Source organism: Lepidochelys olivacea (genome assembly GCF_965140295.1).
Source record: "Lepidochelys olivacea isolate rLepOli2 genome assembly, chromosome: 10".
NCBI classification, from domain to species: domain Eukaryota; kingdom Metazoa; phylum Chordata; order Testudines; family Cheloniidae; genus Lepidochelys; species Lepidochelys olivacea.
In genome coordinates this window covers 78681661-78708627 of record NC_140420.1, presented here as the reverse complement: position 1 = coordinate 78708627, position 26967 = coordinate 78681661, and the positions used below count along the sequence as shown (strand labels likewise).

At 46.1% G+C, this 26967-nt stretch overlaps 1 protein-coding gene across 1 annotated transcript in view; it reads left to right on the top strand.

Moving 5' to 3' along the window:
- IGDCC3 (immunoglobulin superfamily DCC subclass member 3) overlaps positions 1-26967 on the top strand; it is a 191156-nt gene that overhangs the window by 129387 nt on the left and 34802 nt on the right. The window contains exon 7 of the mRNA XM_084642518.1: positions 7817-7982. Within this exon, the coding sequence (XP_084498644.1) occupies positions 7817-7982 (166 nt within the window). The remainder of the gene's footprint in view (positions 1-7816; positions 7983-26967) is intronic.

The window sequence follows — 26967 nt, the reverse complement described above, 5'->3', positions numbered from 1 at the left end:
TTCCAGTAGTATGGAACCATAGAAATGGAGGGCTGGAAGGGACCTCAAGAGATGATCTAGCCCAGAGGTTCTCAACCAGGGGTCCAGGGCCCCCTGGGGGCCCGAAAGCAGGTTTCAGAGGGGCCGCCAAGCAGGGCCAGCACTCGCTGGGGCCCACGGTAGAAAGCCAAAGCCCCACCGAAAGGGGCTTAAGCGCAGGGCCCTGATCCCCGCCACCCAGGGCTGAAGCCGAAGCCTGAGCAATGTAGCTTCCCAGAAGCCGCTGTGGTATGGGGCCCTGGGCAACTGCCCTGCTTGCTAATCCCTAACACCGGCCCTGGCTTTTATATGGAGAAAACCAGTTGTTGTGGCACAGGTGGGTGGTGGAGTTTTTATAGCATGTTGGGGGGCCTCAGAAAGAAAAAGGTTAAGAACCCCTGAGCTAGTCCATCCCTCCACTATGAGGCAGGACCAAGTATACCTAGACCGTCTCTGACCAGTTTGACCACAGTTGTGATTAATTGACTTCCTGTTGGCCATCTCAGCCGAGAGATCAAGGCCTGAACGGGCCCTGGGGACTGAACTTCCCTGTCCCAGCTAGATGCAGTCCCTCCATTTAGGCATGTAGATAATGGCAGTGTAGGGAAACTTGCCCTGTCACTGCATATGATGCACGGCACCTCTTGTGTTGCTCAGGGGGTGGATTATCGGAGCGGCTGCACATCTCCAGCTCCCATTGGCTTCAGCTGGAGTTGAGGGTGCTCCGCACCTCAGAAAGTCAGGCCCAGACGACTTCACACTCCAGGACACCCAAAATACTTAGGAGCAAATAACAATAATGGCCGTTTCATGCTTAGCTTGGTGTGAGTAGCTGCTGATGAGATAGGATGTTCCCCCGGGGATCGATATGGCGTGCCATAGATCTTCATCACATCACGATGCAGCATAGCTAGGCCCAGCCAAACTGATTAGTGCATTTATTTAAACATTTCTGAAGATGATATTAAGCTTTATTGCTTTTTGATACACGCCTATGTCACACCTTTAAATAGTCATTAAAACCATATGATCTGTTCCCTGCCTCTCATTATATCCTGGATAATCAAGCTTTCTATCCGCTCACTGCACTTCAGACAAACAAGAGCCAAGATGTGCCCAGGCCTCCTCACCATAAGTTTGATGTTACCACCTTAAATATAGCTGTGGATCTGGGTGAAATGGGTTTCTGGTTTTCTCCCCGCTACGGCCTTTTGTTGTGTTAAGATGGAGGGAATGGAGGCATTTGGGCGAGTGAACCTCTTCTCAGGTGAAGTAAGCATCCACAAGAGGATCCATCCATGATGAATGACAAAGGGGGATGGATAGCCTGGAACAGAAAGACGCTGGTGTGGGTAGGGTAAGGAGAGTGGGAATATGCAGGGTGTTTCAAACTGTCCACCTTCTTCTCCTAAACCCAGCAAAGAAAAAAAAATATTCAGCCGATGCTTATTGGCAACATGTTAACTATTGGGAAATGGAAGGGCCAAGTGACCTTCCAGAGAAACCAGGCCTCTTCCTAATCTGTGGATGGGACAAAACAATCATATCTGTTTTCTTAAGTGTTTGGAGCTCCCCCATTGGGAATTCCCAGTCTGTTAAGCACTGAATTCTGCTACGCCCTAAACCAAAAAAAGGCAACAGTTCCTTTCTTCCCCCTTCACTTGCACTTGCCCGACCCCTGACATAGGCTGGTCCAGCCCACGAAAGCGTATCAGCAGCCCTGCTGCTTGAAAAACACAGGGTTATGGTATTAACAATTTACTGCAGGAACATCTCAACTTTTTCCCCACCAGACCCTCCACCTGGGCCTTTGCCCCCCTCCTGTGCGAACGGTTTTGCCTGCTTTCTATAGCTCTAGTTTGGGCGAATACAGAGGTACTGCGTGTGTGTGTCTGATAGTGCTTGCCTCAAATCATTCCTCTGATCACATTAGTTAGCTATACAGGCTGTATCATTTTAGGCATAGTTTAGCAGAGCTACTATATCTGGTGTTGCACGCAGTGGCCTGAATTCTGGTCTGCCCTGTGTGGGAGAGGAGGCCCAGGGAGCTCTGATGCACCTGTCTGGGGCCTGGGCAGAATGCTGCTTTGCCCACTCCTCGCCACCATGCCCAGCATCTTTCTCAGGGCCCAAGGAGGCTTGGCCAGGCCAAATCTTCCTGTCCCATCCCTGATCCCACTGCTGCTAGTGACAGGCAGTAACTGGGGAGCACACGTATCGCCTTTTAAAGGCAGCAGTAGGTGCTGCTGCTAAAGGCATTCACCCAGCTCCCCCTGCGACATTCTGCCTGGTCTGGCCTATGCAGGTGAAAAGTTCCAGGCTAGCTCCACGTGGCGCCGCACCCCTTCCCTTCCCAGTGCAAGAGCCAGAATTTAGCCTTATGTTGTTCAACAGCAAGCAGGAGGTTGCAATAGGAGCTTTGCGATGCCAGCCAGTAAGGGCTGTTTCACGGGGAGCAGGAGCGGTGGAGAGGCAGGAGTCGGTTCCAGAGGTGCACTCAGGCAGAGGCAATGGGAAGAGAAGGGGGCAGGGGGCTGCCGATGTTGGGTCCATCCTGTTCCTTCTCTGGAGATTTTAAGCAAGTGAAACCTGGAGTCTGGCGCTAGATCTGGTTTCGTTTAGTGAAACAGCAGAGCAGAGCGGGGCCATGCTGAATCCAAGGGGATGGGTTTTTGAATGGTGAATAGCATCCCTGGCTCACTGCCAGTGGACACAGCTGTACGTTTGGTTACCCTGGAGTAAAATACGACAGTGTCCCAATTACTCCCTCTTGACACCAGCTAATGAGAGAGAATGAGAAGAGAGAGTGACTCCAGAAGTGTTCTGCTGGATGGCTTCTTCCCTGGTTAAAAGATGTTTCCCCTTGAACAACTAGCGGGTTCAGGTTTTCGGGGGGTAAAGGCAACCAGCCAAGTGGCAGGAGTTTAATGAAACAGTACGAATGGAGTTGGAAGATGTCTATGTCCTCATTCAGTGCCTTTGAGCGCACCTGCAGCATTGAGGGCAAAATGATCTGCAGGCTTCCGATGAAAGCGGGCGGGCATCAAACTGCTTGCAGAATAATTGTGCTTGCAAAATTCCACCAGCACAAAGGGGAGGGAAGGTTAAGTCACTGCTTGAAAATTAGGTCCCCACCGTGTCACGCTCTCACTGTACACCACTTAAGCAATACAAAGCAATCATTTGCTGCAGGGAACAGGGTTTTTCCCCCCTCTTTCTGTTTGTCATTCTCCTACCAAAATCATCTTCCATTTTAATTTAATTTAAAAATTAACTTTGTCTAGGAGGTGAAAAAGTTGGGTTGGGGGGAGAGAAAACCCATTGATTGGAATCCAGGGAAGTTTCAGGTTTTAGGAATACGTGTCCAGTAGGTTTCTAAGATTATTAGTCTCTGGCTCCTGAAAAACTAGCCTGACAATGAACTCCGTCAGTGGAACATCCCCCTACTGCTCGCGTAAGTCAAGTTGACAATGCTCCACTTCTCTTTGATTATTAAAAATGAAAGAGCGGGGCTCTTGTGAGGAATATTTAGTTGGATGATTTAGTTGGGGTTGGTCCTGCTTTGAGCAGGGGGTTGGACTAGATGACCTCCTGAGGTCCTTTCCAACCCTGATATTCTATGATTCTCTTCAGTGGGTTTTTTTGTATTGCCGCTCTCAGGGTTTGCCATCTTTATGACGTTGCTCTTCAGTGTCGATACCTTTAGCTTTGCTTTGACCTTGGAGCCGTAGTCAGGATGCCATTTTCTCGTACAGCTTTGATTGTGAAAGGAGTGGGGGTTGGCTTTTTAAAAAATCCCCTGCAGAGTCTATACCAGATGTCAAATACACACACAAGGGTGGCGGTGCGGCTCTCTCCTTGGTCATGCTAGTGTAACTCGGAAGTAGCTCCAGTGGAGAAAATGGAGCTGTCTGGGTGTATAGGATTTACTTGGTGGGAGAGGAGAGTTGGACCCAGCCTTTGGACTTTTCCTCCCGTGAGGGGACACTTATGCACCCTTCACGAGACTGATCGTTCTTGCAAGGGAACAAACCACCAATGTTTTCATCTCACGAACAGTCTCGTTATGTGTATTGTGGTCACTGCTGGCTCTCGGGAGGCACCATGTTAACATACCCACCTTGTTGGTGCCAGTCTCTGTTAGCAGAATTCTTTTCCTTCTCTCTTTCCCTCCTTTTGCATGGAGGCCTCAAGCCGATTTGTAAAATGAGGCGGAAGTCATTTCACTCCTACATTTGCATGGAAATATGGCATTTGAACAAATTATTTCCCAGACAGGAATGCAGCGTGCTCCTCCTGCCTCTGTCTAAATAACTAGCAAACGTCTATTTGAAACAAGACTTTTAACAGGCTGCTCCGGAATCAGATTTCCCAAGGTTGGGGAGTTCTTCGTCTCCTGCAGTGATGTCACCTGCACGGGGATGCTTCAGAGGTGTCATGGAGCCATTTCACCTCAGGCTGCACTCTAATTAGCATACTGCTAGTTAAGCAGGGAAGGACCTGCTCTGTACAGGCCCAGGAGACTGTTTTCCATCTGAGTCAGTAAAGAACAAACGGCCCAGCATCTATGTAGCCAATCTGCTTTTTATAATAGCGACCATTCCCTTAGAATTTGAGCAACTCCCAAAGAATAACAGCCAAACGGTGTTACAGGGAGGGGTCCCTCTATCTGAATTTGATTTGAAGTGGGAATGGATGGGGAGAAAATCACAAAAGACCAGTGGCTTAACTTTCATCCCTGCATCCTGCCAGGCAGATGGGTGAAATGAACCCCGTGGGGTGTGATTTTTTCAGCCAGGCTGCAATCCAGTCTCTGATTTTGTGGTGACAAAGTTTTGTGCATACATATATGTGTACACACACAATTGGAGGCATGCGCTGAAAATCAGGCTCTGTATGTATATAATTTGCAACCCTGCAAGGTGCTTCGAGGCTTGCAGAGGGTGCTATAGAAGCCAGGTAATCGCAATGATCAGAATTAGTCATTATTATTATTATTATTTATTATTATTATTCACATTGCTCTTACCCGACCACTGCACTGGACCAACCACCACAGCCAATAGAAATCCAAGATTGTCCCATGATTACAGTCCTCTTCAGAGAGAGAGGCTTTTTGTTCAGGCAGGGTAAAGTTCACTCCTCTGCAGAGGGTCAGCACTACAGCGGTGCAAGACATAAGGCTTCCGTGCAAGTAATGAGGGCTGGTCTGCACTTGAAAGTTAATTCAGATTAAGAAAGGGTGTGAATTTAAAGATCAGTAGCTATTCCAAAATAACCCCAAGACCATAGTGGATCGTGGACCTTGGGCTGTCTCTGAATTTCACCCTGGCTGCCACATCTTAGGGAAGCCTGTTTGTGTCCTAGATTTCTGGAAGTCCGGCGATGTAAGTGTGGCAGGGAAGGGATATGTGCATCTTTCATGGCCGTGCCTGCTAATCTTCTGCTTGGAAAATGCCTGCTGTGCAGTGAGCCTCCCTCACTAAATAACCTTGCTTTTGTCAAAAATATTTAATGTCAGCAAGCCACTTTGTGCCTTTGGGCTATAAATTCATTAGACCTGTGGCTGTTGTTTGTTTGTCTTCCTAGGAACTGCTGGAGATTGCAATTGGATTCGGGTCTTAGAAGTAGCAATATGGAGTGTATTATAGCTTTGCCCTTTGAAGCGTAACTGCTTGTATAAACTCAGCTACTCAAGCATGCATTTCAAGCGCCGCTTTCTGGATCCCAGTATATTGCTCTATTCTGATAAATGATTTTAAGCCTCAGATGAGCTGCTCGGAGGGGGGAGAAATCATTTCCTGTTAAAATCCGGTGAAAAGTCAGAAACGTTTGTGACTATTGTGAACTGAGTAGCAATCAGAGATGTTCCGGCTTCTGCCTCTAGGAGTTCTGGGTCCCAGGCTGAAGACTTGGGCATACAGGGCCTGCTCTGATCTGTAACTGGTCTATGAACCTGCAGCAAATGGGAATCTGGTGAGGAGAGAATGGCCAGCCAAACTTTTGATATGTTACTATTGTAAAACCATGCTGTATGTAGCTGCCAAAACATTTGTAGCTCACTAAGAGAGCATCATCTAGTGGAGAGTGTCAGGTGTTTGGATTTCCAGTGCAGACGTGCCGCTGACTCTGGGCAAGTCACGTCACCTCTCTGTGCCTCAGTTTCCTCATCTGTGAAATGGGAAGAATGATACTCCCCCTCCTATATAAAGTGCTTTGGGCTCTCTGGGTGACGACCACTGTATATGAGCACATGTTCGTCTCTGGCTGGCTGTGTATAGGGTAAAGAAATGAACTCTCTTATTCATCTGTCTTGTTTCCTTGTGGTTCCCTTGTCTGTCTTGATTCACCTGTTGGCTCTTGTTTTATAAATAGATGGGAAGTTCTTTGAAGCTAGGAACAGCTTTTTGTTCTATGAATGTATAACCCCTAGCACAGTGGGGCTGTGGTCCATGACTGGTGCTCTTACGCGTTACTGCAGTACAAAATAATCATATTTGGAATGGTATTGCCAGAAACTCTCATAACTGTTTGTCTCTTTGAATGAAGCAATGCTGATCGCTAACAAACTCCATATTGCTCCACAGCCAGGCAGATGGAAATGAATGTGGCTCATTTGAACTCCATTTGCACGTATACTGGAAAACTCTGTAGCATACTCCAATTTCCAGAGTGATTTGTATAGCTGAAGAGCTTGAGCTCCCGTTTAGAGAGAGAATTGTTGTAATATGTTGCATTTGAGCATCGGAAAGCTCTTTGCTAACATTAAGTAGACCTTGTGCCGCCGCTCTGAGTTCGGTGGCATGGTATTTGTTGTGAAGGTGGGTAACCGGAGTCTCAGAGACGACTTGCCCGAAGACACATTTCAAGTCACTGCTGGGAATAGAACCCAGGACTCCTGACTCCATGCCCAGCACTCTAACCACGGGACTTCCCGTAGAGTGCAAAGCTATGGTATAATTTGCCATTCCTGGTTGTGTGTGGGCTGGGGCGTGGAAGGATGTGAAAGTGGCACTGGAATGATACACACTATGTTTGGGGGCTCACACTTTCAAACGGGCCTGCAGAGCTGCTGATCTGGCACCTTTCACCAGAGCTCATTTCATGCAACGTACACAATCAATCACAAGGAGAAAGAAGGAATGAATCCAACACTCCCCAGCACATGATATTAAAAAAACATATTAAGGGAGATGATTCTGGTTTTTATATTTCATGCCTGTGTTTGAATTCATTCAGATCAACAAAGTTCCAGCAGGTCCTTTCTAATGTGCAAGATTCATTTTTAAAGAGCCTTCATCACATGGGCCTTGTACCAGCATATCACTGGCCCAGAGCCATAGTACCGTTGCTGCAAAGCCATGGTAAGCAGCCAGGGCTTTGTGGTTCAGGGTAGCCTAATATAATAACACACCTCTGTGTAAACAAACAAGCATCCAGGTCCCTTAAAGAGCAGGAAGGGGACCTTGTGTTTTTAAATGACTAGCCCACCTGGCATCAGTAGCTCATCCAATTACTGAAAATTCCTCTCCCCAATTAACCAGCCCAGCTCTATTCTTTAGTTGGTTACAGATGGGCAAGCACAATCTATAGTTATCTGTAGACCACACACGCCTGTCAAACCTGCCGAGCTACCTCTGGATCTGATAAACTGCGGTGGTTTTCTGTTGTCAGCCTTCGCCACGCTCACAAAATTGACTCAGGTTATTTTACACCAAGTGATTAGAACGGGCTTGGTGCCAGGGCAACATTGGCTCCTGGCAGTGTTCCTCATGCTTCACTTTCCTTCCCTTCACAGCCCCTGCTGAGTTTGTGCAACACCCTCAGTCAATTTCCAGACCTGTAGGGACGACTGCGATCTTCACCTGCCTGGCCCAGGGAGAGCCTCCCCCTCAGATCACCTGGCTGAAGAACGGGCAGATCCTAGAACCGACTGGTCACATCAAACTGAAGAATAACAACAGGTAAATCAGCTGGCAACAGATTTCAGCTTCATTGAGTTGGGTGGAGGGATGACAAAAAGGTCAGTGCTGACATGAAACGTACCGCCAGGGTCTGATATTGCACTGGTGTAAATCAGGAGTAACGCAACTGGATTTAATAAATTACACTGGTGTAAATCGGAGCAGAATTCTTATGTGTCGGGAATTTCCCCCATCCCTAAATAATCATTTTTGGAAGTGTGCTGTCCACGCAGACATTTATTTAGATACAGACCCAGGATCGATACGGGCAGCAGAGCAAATTAATTTCACCCATGCATTAACTTTTGAACAGAAGATAGTTGAGGCTAATTTGTTATGAAAGCCTAATCCCTTCATTTTTGACTGGGGTTGTTGAAGTCTCCTTAAGTAACAGTGACTGACAAGCCTTTGCAGTGACGCTACTTTTTGGGAGAGATGCTGACAAACTCTATCCTGTGCATTGTTGTATCTGTGTCTTAAACGCCCCATGTTCTGCTGGACAGTAGTTAAAGGAGCGATCCCAAGACACTTCCATTCCTGTTCTTTGATTGCTTTTGGAGACTGAAAGCGCTAGCTTGGAGTGAGGATAGAGCAGAAGAGACTGGTCACTTTCGTATGTGTTCCCCGAACAAGGGGACACTTGTAATGAAAGACTCTCTGACCTGCCTTACAAGAGGAAGCTGAACTGAGGGCCATTATTAGTAACAACCAAGGCTCCAATGGTCAGGGAACAGGAAGAAACACACACTTTTTCCTTTATTAAAACAGAGCAACTAATTATATAGCTAAAGGAGACCAGAAAGATGGTCTTGTAGTTAAACATTGACGTAGACCCAGGAGATCTAGGGTTCAGTTCCCGTCTCTGCTGCTGACTCCTTGTGGGAAGTCACTCAATCTCCCTAAGCCTTAGTTCCCCATCTGTAAAAAAGGTATAATGGTATTTTTCAGCTTCCACTCTTTGTCTGGCAAGCTCTTCAGAGTAGGGACTTTCTCAGTTTAACTGCACAGCTCATAGCATAATAGGGCCCCCTTTAAAAGTGGTGGTGTTTTTTTTATGGAACTTGCATCAGGGGGTTCCCAGGTTTGCTGCATCTCCGTGATTCCTACCCCATGTTTGCTCAGTTCACAAATAAAAAATGTTTTTACTAACCAGCCCTGTAAACTCAGTCAAGATCTGAGAGCCAAGTTGGGTTCTCAGCTCGCGTGTAATTACCATAATCACGAGGCTGTAGGCCAACTGCCCTCGGTGACCTCTGTGCAACTCCCTTTTTCTCAGATTCTGGCTTCAACTACACTGGTGTGGTTTTGTTGCCTTCAGGGAGGCGGCATGGGTGTAACTGAGGAAATAATTTAAAGGCAGTGAAGTTGCAAAGGTGGGCCTGCACTTTGAATGCAGGCTGTGATACAGCAAAACACGGGATCATGTGCTTTAGCATCCAACGCGTGGGCTTAAAGTCGAACATGTGCTTAAGTGCTTCTTTTGGATCAGGACCTTTGTTTAAAATCACACTGATGAGCCTGAAAAAACGCTACCCCCATCTCTCTGCTGGTTCTGCGGAGAAAAAGTCTGTCACTGAAGTAAGCAGAGATTGCTCTGAAGACACATTGGGAGCAGCAGCAGCTCTGAAGAGCTCTGAGCAACTCAAAAGCTTGTCTCTTTCACCAGCAGAAGTTGGTGCAATAAAAGATATTTTCACACGGTCAGTTCCCAGAATAGTTTAGTCTGTACCTTTTGACCCCTGGTATGCTCAAATGCTCATGGAGGCACCCCTGTTGGAGATCATATTGGCTCGGTAGCAGATTTTCTCTAAATTTAGACCTTTTATCTCACTGGGGAACAGTGTTTTCCGCAAGGACTCAATAACTGCTTTTCCATGCTAAAATACAGTCATTTTTGTGTTGCAGAAATAATATGGTGGGATGCACTTGGTGTGAAAATTACAAGTTGACAGAACAGTTTCTATGGAAATAACTTGGAACAGCACACTATGAAATTACAGTAGCTGTGCCATCCACCTAAATTACCAGCAGAGCTTTATGGTCCCAGGTGGGATATAACTGTTACCTGTATTATCTGTATGCAGGAATCCAATGAACACAACATGGGTTGAGAAAAGTCTCTTCCTTCAGTCTTTGTCCATCAGCGAAATGTTATGGTGGCATTAGCTTCTACTTCCGGGGAGAACCATGTTTTTGGTTATTATAACTTTATCATAGGTGGCAGGAATAGCAGGCCAGGGGAGATGATTGATGAACCTGGGAAGCTGAGTAGCGGATCCCGCCTCCTCAGCCGCCCCAGAACCTGCGTGGCGCATATAAAAAACTCAGGTTCTTCTGGAAGAACTTTTGCTTTTCCCACTAGGCGGCTCGGGGTCTCAGGAGGGCAGGCACGGCACATTTCCTATTCAGTGGCTTGGGCCAGCTCGGGGAAGCTGGGGCTGGCCCAAGGCTCCTCCGGCTGCGGTGTGTGTGTGTGGAGTTCGGGGCTACAACTGTGGGGGGCGGGGGAGGGCTCCGGGGGAAGGGGGACTTGGAGCTCTGGTAGGCAGGGGAGCAGGGCCTCATGCGGAAAGGGCAGGGCCAGGGGGCTAGCCTCCCTGAAGCGGGGGTCCACCCACCGCCCATGAGCTTTATAATAACGAGGCTTTTTAGCGTTAGGTTTCTGATTGTTTTGAAGCTTTGTGAAATGATCGTGGGATGTGAGTTGGAATAAAGATAGTGAGATATTATCCACCCTAAGTGGAGTTTTCATCCCAGTCAGGTGTCTTTATAAAACTCCAGGCCCCACAGTGCCTTTGTGCACATATGTACATTCCATGAGTTGTATTACAGTGCTGGCTGAGATCAGGGCCCTGTCGTGCCTGGTGCTATTGAGGTACATAACAAGAGACAGTCCCTGCCCTGGAAAGCTTCCAATCTGAATAGACAAGGAGTGGGAGAAAGGAAAGCACTCTTAATCCCATTTTACAGATCACTGTACTGAGGCACAGAGATCCATAGATTCCAAGGCCAGAAGGGACCATTGTCTGACCTCTTGTAGAACACAGGCCATAGAATTTCCCCAAAATGAGTCCTAGAGCAGATCTTTTAGAAAAACATCCAGTCTCGATTTAAAAAATGTCGGTGATGGAGGAATTAAATTGTTCCAAGGATTAATTATTCTCATCATTAAAAATTTACACCTTATTTCCATTCGGAATTTTTCTAGTTTTAGCTTCCAGCCACTGGATCATGTTAGACCTTTCTCTGCTAGATGGAAGAGCCCATTATCAAATATTTGTTCCTCATGTAAATACTTACAGACTTTGATCAGGTCACCCCTTAACCTGCCTAGTAGGCAGCAGATTTAATATAAACAAAAGAAAGTATTTTTTCACACAACGCACAGTCAACCTGTGGAACTCCCTGCCAGAGGATGCTGTGAAGGCCAAGACTATAACAGGGTTCAAAAAAGAACTAGATATGTTCATGGAGGATAGATCCATGAATGGCTATTAGCCAGGATGGGCAGGAATGGAGTCCCTAGCCTCTGTTTGCCAAAAGCTGGGAATGGGCAACAGGGGATGGATCACTTGATGATTACCTGTTCTGTTCATTCCTTCTGGGGCACCCGGCATTGGCCACTGTTGGAAGACGGGATACTAGGCTAGATGGACCTTTGGTCTGACCCAGGGTGGCCGTTCTTATGTTCTTATGTTGTTTGTTCTCTTTGTTAAGCTAAATAGATTTAGCTTCTTGAGTCTGTCACTACGAGGCAGGGTTTCTAATCCTGAAGTCATTCTGGTGGCTCTTCTCTGAACTCTCTGCAATCTACCAACATCCTTCTTGAACGGTGGGCACCAGAACTGCACACAGCATTCCAGCAGCAGTTGCCCCAGTGCCAAATATGCAGGTAAAATAACCTCTCTGCTCCTCCTTGAGATTCCCCTGTTCATGCCTCCCGGGATCACAGTAGCTCTTTTAGCCACAGCACTGCACTGGCAGCTTATGGTCTGCGATTATCCACCGTGACGCCTCTTTTTTTTCCAGAGAAACCAAGGTTCTGTCTACTTTGCAGCTAGAGATGCACCTGCAGCATGTGTGGACATAACTAAGCTAGCTTTGATCTAGCGGGATTGAATAACCACAGCAGTGAAGCCTGATCAGCATGGGCTGTACAGGACGAGCCCACTCGGGACTCTGAGTAGGCTCTCAGGCAACTGCTGCAGCTTCTCTGCTATTGTTAATCAAGATATTTAGACCACGGGTTCTCAAACTTCATTGCAACGCGACCCCCTTCTGACAACAAAAATTACTACACGACCCCAGGATGGGGGACCGAAGACTGAGCCCGCCTTAGGCCCACCATCCCAGGGTGGGAGGGGCCAAAGCCCAAGCCTCTCCGCCCCAGGGCTTCAGCCCCAGGCAAAGGGCCTGTAACCTGAGCCCCGCCACCCAGGAAGCCCTCAGGCTTTGGTTTTTGGCCCAGGCAATGGGGCTCAGGCTTTGGCCCTGGGCCCCAGCAAGTTTAAGCCTGCCCTCGCGACCCCATTAAAATGGGGTTGTGACCCACTTTGGGGTTCCGACTCACAGTCTGAGAACCGCTGATCTAGACCACCTCTGATTGCCGTGTAGACATACCTTAAGGGTTTTGCGTAAGAGAATCTGTGACAGAATCTGGCACTGAATCCAGTTCTTTTAGGTGTCCTAGTCCAGTGCCATACCCACGAGACTATCCTTCCTCTCAACCTGAGGAAGGTGGTAAGTACCCAAAGCTTGGAGATACTCAAACCTTTGGAGATACCCACATCTTTTGGAGTCAGTTTGGCCTACCTGGGCTTGCAACCCTGGGAGATGGAAGGGACGGGACGCACCTGAGGGAGTTTCCAAAGCCACTGATCTGAGAAGTGCAGTTGTAAGTGGGTTTACAGGATGGCTGATTGTTGTGGGATAGGATGAACTGGAGAAAAGAAGTCAATGGTTTGTTTTTCTGCAAGGACCCTTTCCAATGTGCCCTTTCCTTTCATTCTTGGGTGCATGACTAAGTACTGTAACCTGCTTAATTCCAGGCAAAGTCCATTTGCGATTAGGCCTTTGGATTTATCAGTCACTTGCACTCAGAAAATATTTGTCCATGTAATAATGGATCTAGAATCTAATGGTAATGAAGCTACTAAACGCCACTCTAAGCTTTTTAATTAGATTACCCGGTTTCCTGGAAAATTCATTTGGATTAAAACTCTGCTTAATATGGCTATAAAGGTCTGAATGCCCCCAAAGGGGTTTTTAGAAAAAGAATAAATCATCCAAAGTCATATTGTGCACTAATTGATTTCCAAATGTACCATATGAACAACCCTGCTCCTGAAAACGACACAGCTAGGGTCACCCATTGACAGACTAGGATTTAGAAATAGCCAAAAACTGGGGTGTTTTGGTCCCCCTCCTTCAGGTCCTACCTCCAAAATGTCCTGTTAGATTTTGGTTTTACAAACCTAAAACCAAAATGAGTTGTTCAGCTCCTGGTCCCATTTATTTGAGCCCCCCTTTCACTCTCATCTCATGGGCTGAGGAAGGATCAGTTTGTCTAAATGGATCCTGTCTTGGCCCATCTCTGCTTGGGTAGGTATTTTAAAGAAATCTAGGTTCAGGGATTTTCCCTCTTTGAACTTATTGTTACAGATCTCTGACCACCTACGCGAGGACTTCATGGTTGTCACTAGCATGGCATGGAAGGTGGGGAATAATTTCTGTGACTATATCTTCCAGTTCGAAAGAACATTTCAATTTGTCTGTGTTTCTGGCCCTGCTGTCCTCTCCTTCTGCAAGCATTTGAGTGCCTGAAGCTAATCAGACCTTGTATTCATTAGGAGCAACTGTTTCATTCCAGTGGCTTAATATTTGCCAAAAGCAAATGTCAATTGATAGATTTGGTCCTAAATTACTATTATTATTTATTATTATCTATTTCTTATACTGTCGTAGCGCATCAGGACACTAATCGTTGACCGAGACCTTGCTTTGCTAGGCGTTGATCACACAAGTAACAGAAAGCAGGTCCCTGCCCCCAAAGAGCTTACAATGTAAATATAAGGCAAGAGACAACAGGTGGATGCGACAGCCAGATGGGGGAACACAAGGAAACGATTGATACTGGTCAGCATGGAAGTAGATTTCACAGCACACCAGCTGCCTAGCCAGGGTAAAGATCTTGTAGACACAAAGGCAGAGGAATCTTAAGGAAGACAATGAGGTGGTTTTGCAGATGTTTCCTGGGAGCTCCTCTCGTGTGGAAGGGCCTTGCACTTCCGACTGTGTTGGCTAGTTACATAGGTCTGGTATTGTTGCTGCTCCCTGATTGGTTCACTTGCATAACTACCAACACAGCACACGTTGTCCATATTACAGTCAAAGAGAAAACTCATAAAACTGGTTCGGTGGGATTTGTCCATGAGAATTGGCTTTAGGATCCAGGCCATGCAGAGGAAAGATGCTGATCATGTTCGTGCATGTAAATAAATCCAGAGTAATTCACTGGCAGTCATTAATTGCACCAGTGATTCCCTGGTACTCATCATACTGGATTTCTGAGATGCCATAATGATGATTGCAGGATAAATGCCCAGACAGATAGAAGTGGGACTTACACACGCTGCTTGGGTGACTGTTACACAGTCATTCTAAGAGCATGAGAGAGTAAACAGAGACTCTTCGAGAGGGTAGCTGTTGCATTGTTCTTTCCACACGGTTGGGTTTCGTTCACTTTGTGCAATAATTGATCTGTGCCCCCCGACAATACGGAGCCTAGAAAATAAAGAATTTTCCCAGTCCCCAGCATGCAACAGGAAGAACTGGAATGGGGCTGGGTGTGAGAGCCTCTGGTCTCTGCTCTGCCTGCTTCCCCATCCTAGACATTTCCTGACAGCCCTCTCAGAGGTGTAGTCCTTCCACGAGTGGTTCGGATCCAAGCCAACCCTGGTAAGGTAGAATGCCTTGTGTGAAGTCCCTGGCCACAGTATCAACCCCGCCTGTTAAACCATTCCTCCTGCTTCCTTGTGGCTACCAGCTGCCCTGTGTATTTTGCACATGTTCAGTAGATTGCCCCCACTCAGGCCCCTGAGGTACCTTTTAGAAGAGCCGTGTTCAGATCTGTCAGGAACGCAGCTGAACACAGCAGGGAAGGTTTAGGCTGCATGTGGAAATGAGGCATGTAATCCCAAAAGAGCAGAGCTGTGTGTGTCCAAGGTCACAAAGCACTTATAGCTTCTTTAAGACAGTGTCTCAGGGCAAAAAGAAGATGCAGGCATAGACTAGCCTAGGATCCTGTACCCACCCTGGGAGGGCAGTAAGAGAGACCACCCAGCTCCTGGAGTCATGTGATTACATGAACATCTTGCCTCTGGTTTTTAAGAAGTGTGTTTCTAGCCTTAGGGGCTTGTGAAGAAAAGCTGGAAAATATGGACCACAAAGACTTAAAAAACAATAGCAAATAAAATAACCCCAAATTTGTTGTTTTTAAAATCTCTTGATGGGGTCGGGGGGGAAGGGGATTCATGGTTCTTGAATGCTGGGGGGTAACCATGCTGGATTTTCCTTGTCTTGTGGGTGAAGTGCAGGACAAGGAGTCAAGAGATCAAAGTTCTAGGCCCAGCCATTCCACAGGATTACTGTGTGCACCCAGGTTGTGCACTAGAAATGTACAGATAATGTGGCAAGTCATTTGAATGCTGTGCCTTGGTTTCCCCTTCTCTAGAATAGGGGTGATAATATTTCTCCAGGGTGTTATGATTAATTAATGTATGTGAAATGCTCTGACATCCTCAGGCAGAAGGAGCTGCTGTATAAAGGTACGAAGTGGTATTGTCTGCGGTAGACATTTGTTGAAGGAAATATTCCCACCCTTATTTCCCTTCTCCTTTTTGATTTCTTACAACCTCCTAGGGAGAGTCATTTAAAGACGTAATCTTGCTCCCATTGAGGTCAATTGCAAAACTTCTGTTCACTCCAGTGGGACAGAGGCAGTCCCCAGATCAGTGCCAGAAAGGGAGGCTGGCGTTCTTTAGTGACCCAGTCCGGTAGAAGCCATCTATAGGAAATTCTATTCTGAAGACTTTGCAAAGGGCATCATGCAGTTGAGAAGAGGCCCGTTAGCCTCTGGAAGTCTAGATCATCCTGAGTCATGCCCCGTATGGGCTGCTTCTGCACAAGGAAAGCAAACCACAGGCCAGAGAAACTTCTGAACCTCTTTTGTGAGTTAACCACAGGAGGCAGCAGCCAGACGGCTAGCACAGAGGATAATGCACTTCAGTTAAGAAGCATTGTATTTACATTGGCTTTGACTCGCTTTCCTGAGATCATGCTTTAAAAATATTGCCTGATATACTGGAATTACTGAACTTTCCTGATAATTATATCTGAATATGCAAATTATAGGCTGGGGAAAGAGGCGGGTGTTCAGACCCTATCTCCTCTTGAGGGTATTTCTCTGCCCATTTGATCCTTCAAGGGAAAAAGGGAATCAGTTTTAGGCTTATTGTATTCTCTGTTCTCCCTCCCATTTCTCTCCCTCCGTTCCCACCCACCCCACCCCACCCCGCTTCCCAACCAAACAAGGGAAAACTAGCCTGGAGCTCTTCCTGACATGTGCCAGTCCCAGCCTACATTGATCTCCTAAGACAGGAGTAACTAGGAGTTCAGGGCCACATTGTATTGTGGTCTGAATGTAAAACAAAGAAAGGCCGCTTCAAAGGTGTTTGGGGGTTTTTTTTCCTGGTACAGAAGGACACACCTTTGACTTTGGGGCCATTTCCTCTTATGGCTTCCCATGCCAAAATCCTATTGAAATCAATCAGAATTTTGAGTAAGAATTGATGGCAGGAGGTAGAGCTTGGTCATACAGAATTGTCCAGATGGAATATCTGGACTAAACTCTGTCTTATGGAGGATCCCAGGATGAGGCCTGAGTCCCTTTGGAGGGATGTATGCATGTGTCCTTAGGTACCAGGTGGTGGCTAAAATAATTGGAAGAGAAGGAAGGACTATTAGGGGACATGTGACTTTAAAATATGTAATTGGTGCCCAGAATAAGACCGTCAACAATTTTCCCAACAAGAGAATTTGACTCTTCTTGAAAATTGTTCGAGCCTCATTTTCAACCCGTGATATCAGAGTTCAGGATGTTGGAGAAACACCGAATTTATAGCTGGGTTTTGGACGGATGAAAAATTCTATCCCGTGGGGTAGGTGGAAATGACTGCTCTTTATGACTGAAACCTCAGCAGATTGTGACTTATTATATCCCTCGGACCTGTGCCTTACTGAGCCAATTATTTTAGTGATCTTCATGCATGGTATGGGGCTCTGGACACACTGATTCACTTGCCAAGCAATTTATAGTCTTTTTACATAGTCAAATGACCTTTGCAAGCTAAGTCCAAGAAATACCCTTTCCATTCCCCCATCTGTAAAATGTGAATTCTAATTATTTTATGCTCTGAAGAGCTCTTAGTCCATTTAAGATTGTCCAATGCGATGCCCTCTCGAAAGGAGGTGGTTCTGTTTTGAAAATGCCAGCTGTGTGGGAACAAAATATCTGATCAATGTTTAGCAAAAATCAGAGGCAATTCTGGATCACGGATAATTGTTAATGAAAAATGCATGAAGGCCCAGGCCTAGGGAATTGTGGGATTTTCCATCAAAAGCTGTGAATAAAAATCACTTTCCCTAAGAAGTAAGACTCTTGCTATGTGATCCCTTTCTCAGACCATGGAGCCCATGTTTGTTGGAATGATTGTATATTTGACCAGCTCACTGGAATTTGTTTCATCTGACAAACATAGGGCTGAATTCTGCTCTTGGAGCCGCACAGTAGATTGCAGCTCTGATTTGCTCACCCTGCATGTGCAGATTCCAGTACGGGATACAGAACAGGTAGAGCGGAATCTGCATACATAGTGCCAGATCCTCAGCTGGCATATATCGGTGCAGCTTCATTGGCTTCAATGGAGATGTGCCCCTTTGCACTAGGTGAGGATCTCTCCCACTCTGCCCTGATCTGAGAGTACACATTCACCTACAGAATTATTTCAAAAAAAAGAAAAGGAGGACTTGTGGCACCTTAGAGACCAACAAATTTATTTGAGCATAAGCTTTCGTGAGCTACAGCATCCGATGAAGTGAGCTGTAGCTCACGAAAGCTTATGCTCAAGTAAATTTGTTAGTCTCTAAGGTGCCACAAGTCCTCCTTTTCTTTTTGCGAATACAGACTAACACGGCTGCTACTCTGAAACCAGAATTATTTCAATTGATCGTGATCAACAGTACATAATTGTGTAGTTTGCAACAACAAAAGTGCGACTGCTCCTTAAATAGTTCCAAACCCACAGGCTGGAATGGTTTCCCCAAGGGTGGAAGGGGAAGTATAATGCGTTACTGGCAAATTCCGACACTTGTAGTCAGTGCAATCTGCAAGAAAACGTATCGCCGCCATGGCAAACGGGTGGTTCTTTTGGACGGTAGAGGTGAGCTCGCGCACTTTTCAAAATCATGCATTTGAGGTTGGTAGATTGAAATATACCAGGAGAGGGTGAGGCATGAAATAATAACAAAATTGCCACTATGAAAGGTTTATTGCGTTTCATCATTTGACCCAATAAGTGTTCAGTAGGTTCCAGGGGGTCATTTTCAGGCTAGAAATAAATCACATTCAGGGGTTTATGTAGCTAGGCTGCATTGCCATAACAGCAAGTAACAAAGGCCAACATCTGCAGAGAAGGTAGGCTCTAAACATTGATTTTTCAAGACGATTTTATTTACAAAATGGTAATTAAGGGATTTCAATTATTCCACTGAAAAGGGGCATCAGTACAACCCAGGGCTCAGGTGGCTTTTGCTTTCACAGTGACCTTAGCTTATGAACTGTCCCCCTTTAAACTCTGTTACCTTTATGTGTTGAGCTCCTGTTGTCAATATCCCTTGAATGACTTACTACATGAGTGGTGTGTGTTAAACCCTCATCGGAGAAAATAATACATTGTAAATACATGTAGAGAAAGTTTTGTTCCTTCTCTTGGTGCTGAATTCCAGTGCATCCACCGGATTTCATTCTAATAGATGTCAGTCCCCATCCACCTGCTATTGTATACGCTGCATTGTCAGCTTTTGGATATCAAATGCAAGCAAGCTACCTATTGCTATGGCTGAGTAGAATAACTGCCCCTTGCAGGGGAGTGAAATAGTTCAGTGGCTTGTTATGAAAACAAAGAGGGGTTCATGGTCCCAGCAAGATCCTGATGACATGACTGAACTGTGTGCACCCATTTGGGGAACAATCAGGCCCCTGTGTTTCAAGTCTTGAGGGCAGTTGGAGAACTTCACTGATTACAGGTCGAGGGAGCTGCATGCTAAAGTCTGTTAGTTCCCAGAAGCATGAAAAATAAGGAAGAACAAGAAGGTGGAGGGAGGGTCTAGATGTTAAGCGGCTGCTCCTCACTTAAAGATCATTTATGGGTTTGATTTTGTTTTGAAGGAATATGTAAAACCTGCTCTGCAACCCAATTGCCTCTGCAGCATGGGGCGTAGAATCCCTCGAACAGAGCACAAAGCCAGCAGTGGGGCATCATCATAACTCAGTCTCCTCTGCCGTGAGCAGGGATCATGCATTAGGGTCAGGCGGTCATATCCCACAAGATGGATTTGCAGCAATTACAGGGCAGCTGACATTGATGGACCTTGGTCTTTCCCATCTCATGTGTCTCGATGATTATTTTGCTGCTGCTGTGATTTTTCTCAGTGGTCCGTTCCATCTAGCTGGCGTATTAATAACTTGCTGATTCAATGTTATAACTCACTCTTGTGTTGGTTATGTATGGAAAACAATACATTTGTAGAGGGGTCCCTTGTACAGCTCTGCGTGTTCTCCCGTTCCTCCTTTTATATCTTAACCCAGCCCCCAACACACACCCAAACAGACATAAGAACTGTTCTGGGTCGGACCATGGTCCATCTTGCCCAGTGTCCCGTCTCCAACAGTTTCCTGTACCAGAGGTTCGGGAGAATGTACGGAACCCACCTTCTGGAAGTCACAGGTTTAGGCTTTCCCCGGTATGGAGTTGCGTCCCTGACTATCTTGGCCATTAATAGCCATTGATGGACTTATCCTCCATGAGCTTTTCTACTTCTTTTTTTATCCAGTTATACTTTTGGTCATCACAACATCCCATGGCAATGAGTTCCACAGGCTAGCTGTGCGGTGTGTGAAAAAGTGCTTCCTCTTGTTTGTATAAAACCTGCTGCCATCAAACTATGTAATCAAGAAAAACCTGTCATTGGCCATTGTCTGCTGTTTAGAGCAGGGAACCAGGAATCAGGAAGCTACTGTGTTGTCAGCTTCTCTGCTGGCATAAGAAGACACAAGGCCACAGAAGTGAATGGAATTGTACCTTCTGACATCAGCGGTGAACCTGGCTGCTGAGTTCTGTTCCCAGCTCTGACACTGACTTTGGACAAGTCATTTAAACTCTCTGTGACACACGTTCCCTATCTGTCAAATGAAGATAATCGTGCTACTCACCTCTGTAAATTGCTTTGAGATTAGTGCCAAGTATTGTTAGAGATGTATCTTAATTGCAACACTGGCTCTAAGTGAAACTCCTTCAGACATTGGGAAAGCTCCGATCCCTACCCAAACTTTGCAGCTCAGGCCCTTCTCTTTAAGAGGGACCAACTGAAACCAATGATCCAAGAGCCCTTGAACTCTGGGAAGTTTGGAGTTGGGTTGGGATTTAGATCTGAACCTGCAGGTTGGACACTTGTAATTATTATTATTTATATCTATATCCACAACAGTAAAATCCTAAAGAACCCAAAGGGCAGTTTGTGTACCATGAGTGTGTGCACATTACATACTTGTGTGTACTTTACATGCACATGCAACTGTGTGTATGCTTGTGAGAGAAAATACATTCAAAGTGAAGGTTAGACTGCTGGTGTGCTGAGACCACTGCCAGTCCTGCTGACCTGGATTGTCTCATTGGTTCCTTGAAGTCCCATGCATTCATCTCTTGTTTCTCGTCTTATACTGCAGGCCCTTTGGGGCAGGGACTGTCTCTTTGTTCTGTTTGTATAGCGCCTAACACAACGGGTCCTGATCCATCATAATACAAATAATAAATCATAATAATAATGAAATGGGCATGGATTGAAACTATATCACTTTTTAAGGCCTTGACTGTGGCTTCTGGAATATGTGGGATGCAGCTTGCTATCTCCTCCGTGGCCAACCAGTTCTGCTGCCTTGGGGCTAGGATGTGGTGGAGCTGAAGCCCTGTCCCCTCGGCGTGTTGTGCACCCCCTAAGGAGTAGGGAGCAGCAGTCCCTGTTTTCACTTGAAATAGACTGGAATTCTGCCTAACTTATGTGGGCAACCTGGGAACGGGGAATTTCCTTGCTCCCTCACCCCATATGACGGTCAGGCAGAATCTGGACCTATATCCGTAAGACATTCAGATACCCCGTTGATGAGCACAGGACAGCTAGATATGGAGCCTCTCTATCTAGATATAGAGCCTCTCTACTTGCCCATTTTTAATGCATTGGTCCCTGTGCTATCTGGGCACCACTTTTGTCCTCCATCTTACTCCATCTTACTTATTTCTCCAAAACGCCTGTTACAGGAGTTTGGAGAAATTGTGGTAGGTCTGAGCCAGGCTCCAATTGCAGGAATTAAACCAGATCCTAGCCAGCCAGAAAGAGGGTTACATCGTGTTCTACTAAATATAAATCCATAGAGCTTAAAGCCAGAAGAGACCATTCTGGTTATCTAGTTTGACTTCCTGCACAACACAGGCCAAAGTCTTTCACCTAGTGGTTCAAGCATGAAGTCCATCATGTCTGGTTGAGCTAGAGCACATTGTTTAGAAAGACATCCAACTCTGAGGTAACGATTTCAAGTGATGGAGAATTCGCCTCGTCTCTTAGGGCAGTTCTTTCATTAATTACCCTCACTCTTAAAAATGGGCACCTTATTTCCGGTCTGAATTTGTCTAGCTTCCAAATGTGGGACACCTTTGGAACAACGTCACCACACACCACTCCAGGCAAAAGCTTCTTTCTAACCATGCTGGCAAGTGGCTGAGAGACAGTTATTCATCTGTACAGTCATCTCCAAGACACACCATCACAAATACAGTCATGCTGGCCATAGCATGTGGTCAGAAACTTTTTGAATGGGTGATTGCCATGCATCTGAATGCTGACTGGTACATTCCTGCCACCAACAAAACTGAAAAGGCTCCCACAACTAGTCACTCTAATCTCTGCGTTAGTTACATCGCATTTTCTCCTGATCAGGAGCGAACCTCTTTTTGTATGTGTGCACATGCTGATACCTTTCCAAGTAGGCCCCTCTTTTTCTTTGTGCCGCTGAAGCAGTGAAGAGGTTTCCTTCACTTTGGAAAGCTGAGCTCTGGTCACTGGCCTAGACCTCTGACCCGAGTGAGATCAGTCATCTTGATTGCCTGTGAACCAAGAGACAGCTTGTGAATATGCTGCTTTTGAATAGCTGAGGCCTCCTGTTCCTCTCCACCCCCACTTCAGATCGGCGTGGTGTGAATTGACAACAACGCAGCTCCCCACTTTTATCAATGCCTGTCAGTGCATTGTGCAAAAATTTGATTGAGCTCTCAGCTCACTGAGCATCTTTAGTGGCCAGCAGAAAGCGTTCTGGCATCTCATATCGTCTGATGCGTTAATGTTGCCATCAGTCTGGCAGGAGCGGAAAAGTTTTCAAAGAGCAGATGTCCCGACGTGACAGATTTTCTGTTCACAGGGAGAAATAAAGGGCACTTGCATATTTCAGGCATTTCGAGCCAGAACCACTCTGCTGCTGTGTGAAGGGGAGGGGTATGTCACATAGCAGCTAGACATTTTGCTTTTGTTTAAGCTTCTTAATAAAAAAACAACAACAAACCTTTGGGAAACAGGGCCAGATTCTGCCCCAAATGACACCTGCTGCAGCCTCACTGATTTTGATGGGGATTCACAATGGGCAAAAGCAGGCAGAATTGGTCCCATAAATATTTAAGAGGCAAACTGGAGCTTACCAGTGTCCTCTTCAAGGAGCAGAGCCTCATATTTGACGAATTATCATTGACTTGCTGCTAATAACCCCCTTAGAATTTAGGCATGATAGAGATTACCATGGTGTAGGCGCGGCTGCTGGAACAATTTGTATCGTCGGGGGGCTGAGAGCCATTGAACCAAATTGTAAACCCTGTGTATGATGGAAACCACTTTAAGCCAGGGGGTGCTGCTGTACCCCCAGCACCCCTAGATCCAGCACCTATGGTAGGTGCTTCCACCGAGGATATACAGGGTCTTGACAGTCCATTTGTGATATCTGCAGGTCAGGTTGTGTTGTTGTTTTTTTCTATGTGAGTGTGTGTGCGTGAGAGAGAGAGCGAACCTTATTTTGAGGTTACTAGTTCCTTATATAATTGTACCTTATGGAAGTCCAGCATTTTTTTCCTAGGATAAGCACTCTGCCTGCTTCTCTGCCCTCAATTTCTACACCTCATTAAAGTTTTTAGGTGTTGCTGAAAATGTAATAATTGTATCGACCCACTGTCTGTGACCTAGTTCAAAGTAACACAACATCTGTGGCCTCTGTCGATCATATTTAATGGCTCTCTTTGACCCTAATCATCTACCACTCACAAACTCGCACTTATAAACCTCCAGGAAAGAAAAGTTTTAAAAAGTCTCTAAGACAGAGGTTTTAGCTGCATGCTGTTTTCAGTGTGCGCAGAATCTTATTTCTTCAGACATGACAGTCTGCTCTAGGAATGTTAGCTGCTGGTGTAAAATCTCACAAGCTACAACTCAGTTAGGAAATTTAGTTATTTCATATGGCAGAACACAGTGATATCAGGGTCCTATTGGTAAGGCATATGGTGCCTGTGAAATATCACAGGGTATGCCTACCCAGATCCTGATCACTTAGCATCCCCAGGGACCTCTTGGACTGGAAGTTCTAGCATCTGGATAACATGGTTTGGTTTAAAATGGCAGCTAATCACCTCACACTTTGCCCTCTGAAATGCTCTCTGAAAATACAGGAGAAAGGGTCAGGTATACAGCGGTTATCTCACAGCAATTGTGTTTCCTGCCCTATTACTCTGCTAGCATTCTGCTAAAATAATCTGCCAGCAGACGTGTTGAGACAAGCCTCTTTCTAATATTGAAACAGCCAGAGGCAGATCCAGTTTTAATGGAGATAATATAATTTCATCTTGACTGACAACATGACGCTGGCTGGAGAGTAGGCTGTTTTCCATTGGGGGAAGGGAGATCTGGGTCAAATTCAAGGCGCTGGTCCTATTCTTTAAGGTCCTTCATGGGCAAGTTCTTGGCTACCTCAGAGAGTTTCTTTCCATTCATGACTTACGGGACAGCTGCACTTATCAAGAATGTTGATGCTGTTCGTGCCTGGGATGAGACTTCTGGTAGGCGGTGGTAGGGGTGCAGGCAGAGAGTTCTGTGGGTCTCTCTGCTGGAGATGATCCCAAGTCCTGCTCTGTGGCTGTGCAAAGGCCACCTTCTTATGCAAAAGCCTTCCTGCAATGACAGGAGTCAAAGAACAAATAAATACGGAAAACACCTCCAGGGAAGAGTACCTAAATCTAGCCATGATGAACAGGATCCATGATGTGATTCAGATGTGTTGTGATTCTTATTCCTGTATGCTGCATCTAGGTACTAGACAGATGGGTACGTTGTAAAAAACGTAGAGAGAGACAGTTCATGAACACTGAGGTAAATCAAATAACCCCTCCAAGCCAGCATTGAGGAGTTTTGGCAGACCATTCTTGGCCAAGCCTGCCACAGCTCGAGCTGTACCTGTCTGTGGCTAGAGACAGACCTCAGCCCCGCACTTTTCACCAGCACTAACGATAAAAGAAACAAATGTTTTTAATTTCAAATTCAACCTGTGATTTGTATTGCTGTACTCTTCAGACTCCACTCTGAGAACTGCTATTGCTCAGCTTTTATTATATTGCTGTTCTTCTGTGACACATTCGAGACCACCAGCGTTTGACTTAGGCAGTAAAGTATTTCACCGGTAAAGAACAATAAGCTGCCTGCTCTAATCTACACAGCCTGTTTAGCATTACGACAGGCGGCCACAGGCGGGACTTGAATTGGATGCAGTGCTCTGATCCCTTAGGCAGAATAGGCCCTCGTATTAAGGGTTGTAACTATGATCTTGGCTTGAGGTTCATCTGACTTTTTGGGGGCACTGCATTCTTGGTAGAGTGTGCATCCGAGGCTGTGGAATCTCCCACCACCAGAGATCAGCAAGATCACCAAGCCCTACCATTTCTAGGTTATGATGCTCAACCCTCTTTCCCGCAATAATGCAGCTGCAAAAAGACCAAATCACATTCTTTTGGAAGACAACCCCCGAGTGTGGGTCCACTCAGGGCAGCAGAGGAGTCGAGGGAGAGGTGGGGAGTTTTGATCTCTTTTGCTGACAGTGTTGGTGTAACTCGTTTAGGTATCTGACACCTAGATACTGCTGGGATTGGTGAATTAGATACGAGTTGGAGGCTCTTTCACATGCCATCTGGTGCCAAGGCATAAATTAGAAACTGGCTGATTGCAGACCCTGGGATTAGATCAGCATCTTCCCCTCTGGTGTCATGCGATTTCCTCAGCTCGTTGCAACAGAGAGCTGGCTTTTTGTTTTCAGAAGGCTGTACACATGGCGGAGAGCAGAGCACGAGGTACAGGTCTGGTTAAATAGGGGCCAGTTCCTAATGTTTTCAAAGGCTCCCCACTACAGGAAACTCTCAGGGAAGACATCCAAACCACGGACCATCTAGAGTAGTGGTTCTCAAACTAGGGCCACCACTTGTTCAGGGAAAGTCCCTGGTGGGCCGGGCCAGTTTGTTTACCTGCTGCATCCACAGGTTCGGCCGATCGCTGCTCCCACTGGCCGCAGTTTGCCGTTCCAGGAAGTGGTGGCCCTCGTTTGAGAACCACTGATCTAGTGAACCACTGCCCTCTAAGAGCCTTCTCTGGTGGGGCAGCTTTGATTCATTCCATGTCACTGGAAGCCACAGAGTGGATGTCAGACTTGGACATTGACCTTGAGTGCTGTTTTGCAAGTGGCCATATGAAAAAAGAAGGCTATAAAGTCTGCTCCATCGATCTGAGCAGCCAGCCCAAGAACGAAACGAAAGGACAGTGAGGTGTGAACAGAGCCAGGGCACTGCTCCCTCCCCAACACTGACTTCCCACTGCCCTCCACTGTCTCTCTTCCTACATTTAAACTGTATATTAAACCCAGCGGTAAGTCCGTGGAAGCTAAATGCTTCCCATTGTTTCTGTGTCGCTTTGTCTGCAATCGGGAGGTTCCGCGCTCCCCTCTGCTTCAGAGCCAGCCTGGATAAGGCTGTTCCTAGGTACACAGATGCCCAGCGAATTCATAAGAATAATCCCAATATTGATGCTGCAGACGGAAGCAGCATTCGTGCTCCTTTCTCACATCTTCTGTTTTATGGAAAGCTGCAAATACAGCTTTTGAATTGCATAATCCCGCCTTTGCACCATCTGTCCTTGTGGAAATCCTCTCTTGTTGACACAGTTAAGCTACAAGTTGGGCCTTCTTTCCCCCCTTTCCTTTTTCATTTAATCAGCTATATTGAGCCTATGGCTATGAAGGGAGTTTACGGTTTGATTCACTGAAATCACCATATCAGCTGAAACCGTCCTATTTCGTATTCCATTTACAATGTTTCCAAGGAAACAAAGGCCTAGGACATAAATAGATGGCTGTTAAACATTTGCTCATGTGCGCCAGTCCTGATGATTTGCAAGGCAGAAATATGAATGTTAAATCAACAGCAATAATTGATTTTAATACAGGAAGACCAATATTTTGTTACAATTAAAAGAATCATTCATTATGATATACAATCAGACAATGTTGGGTTATTTGTAATTT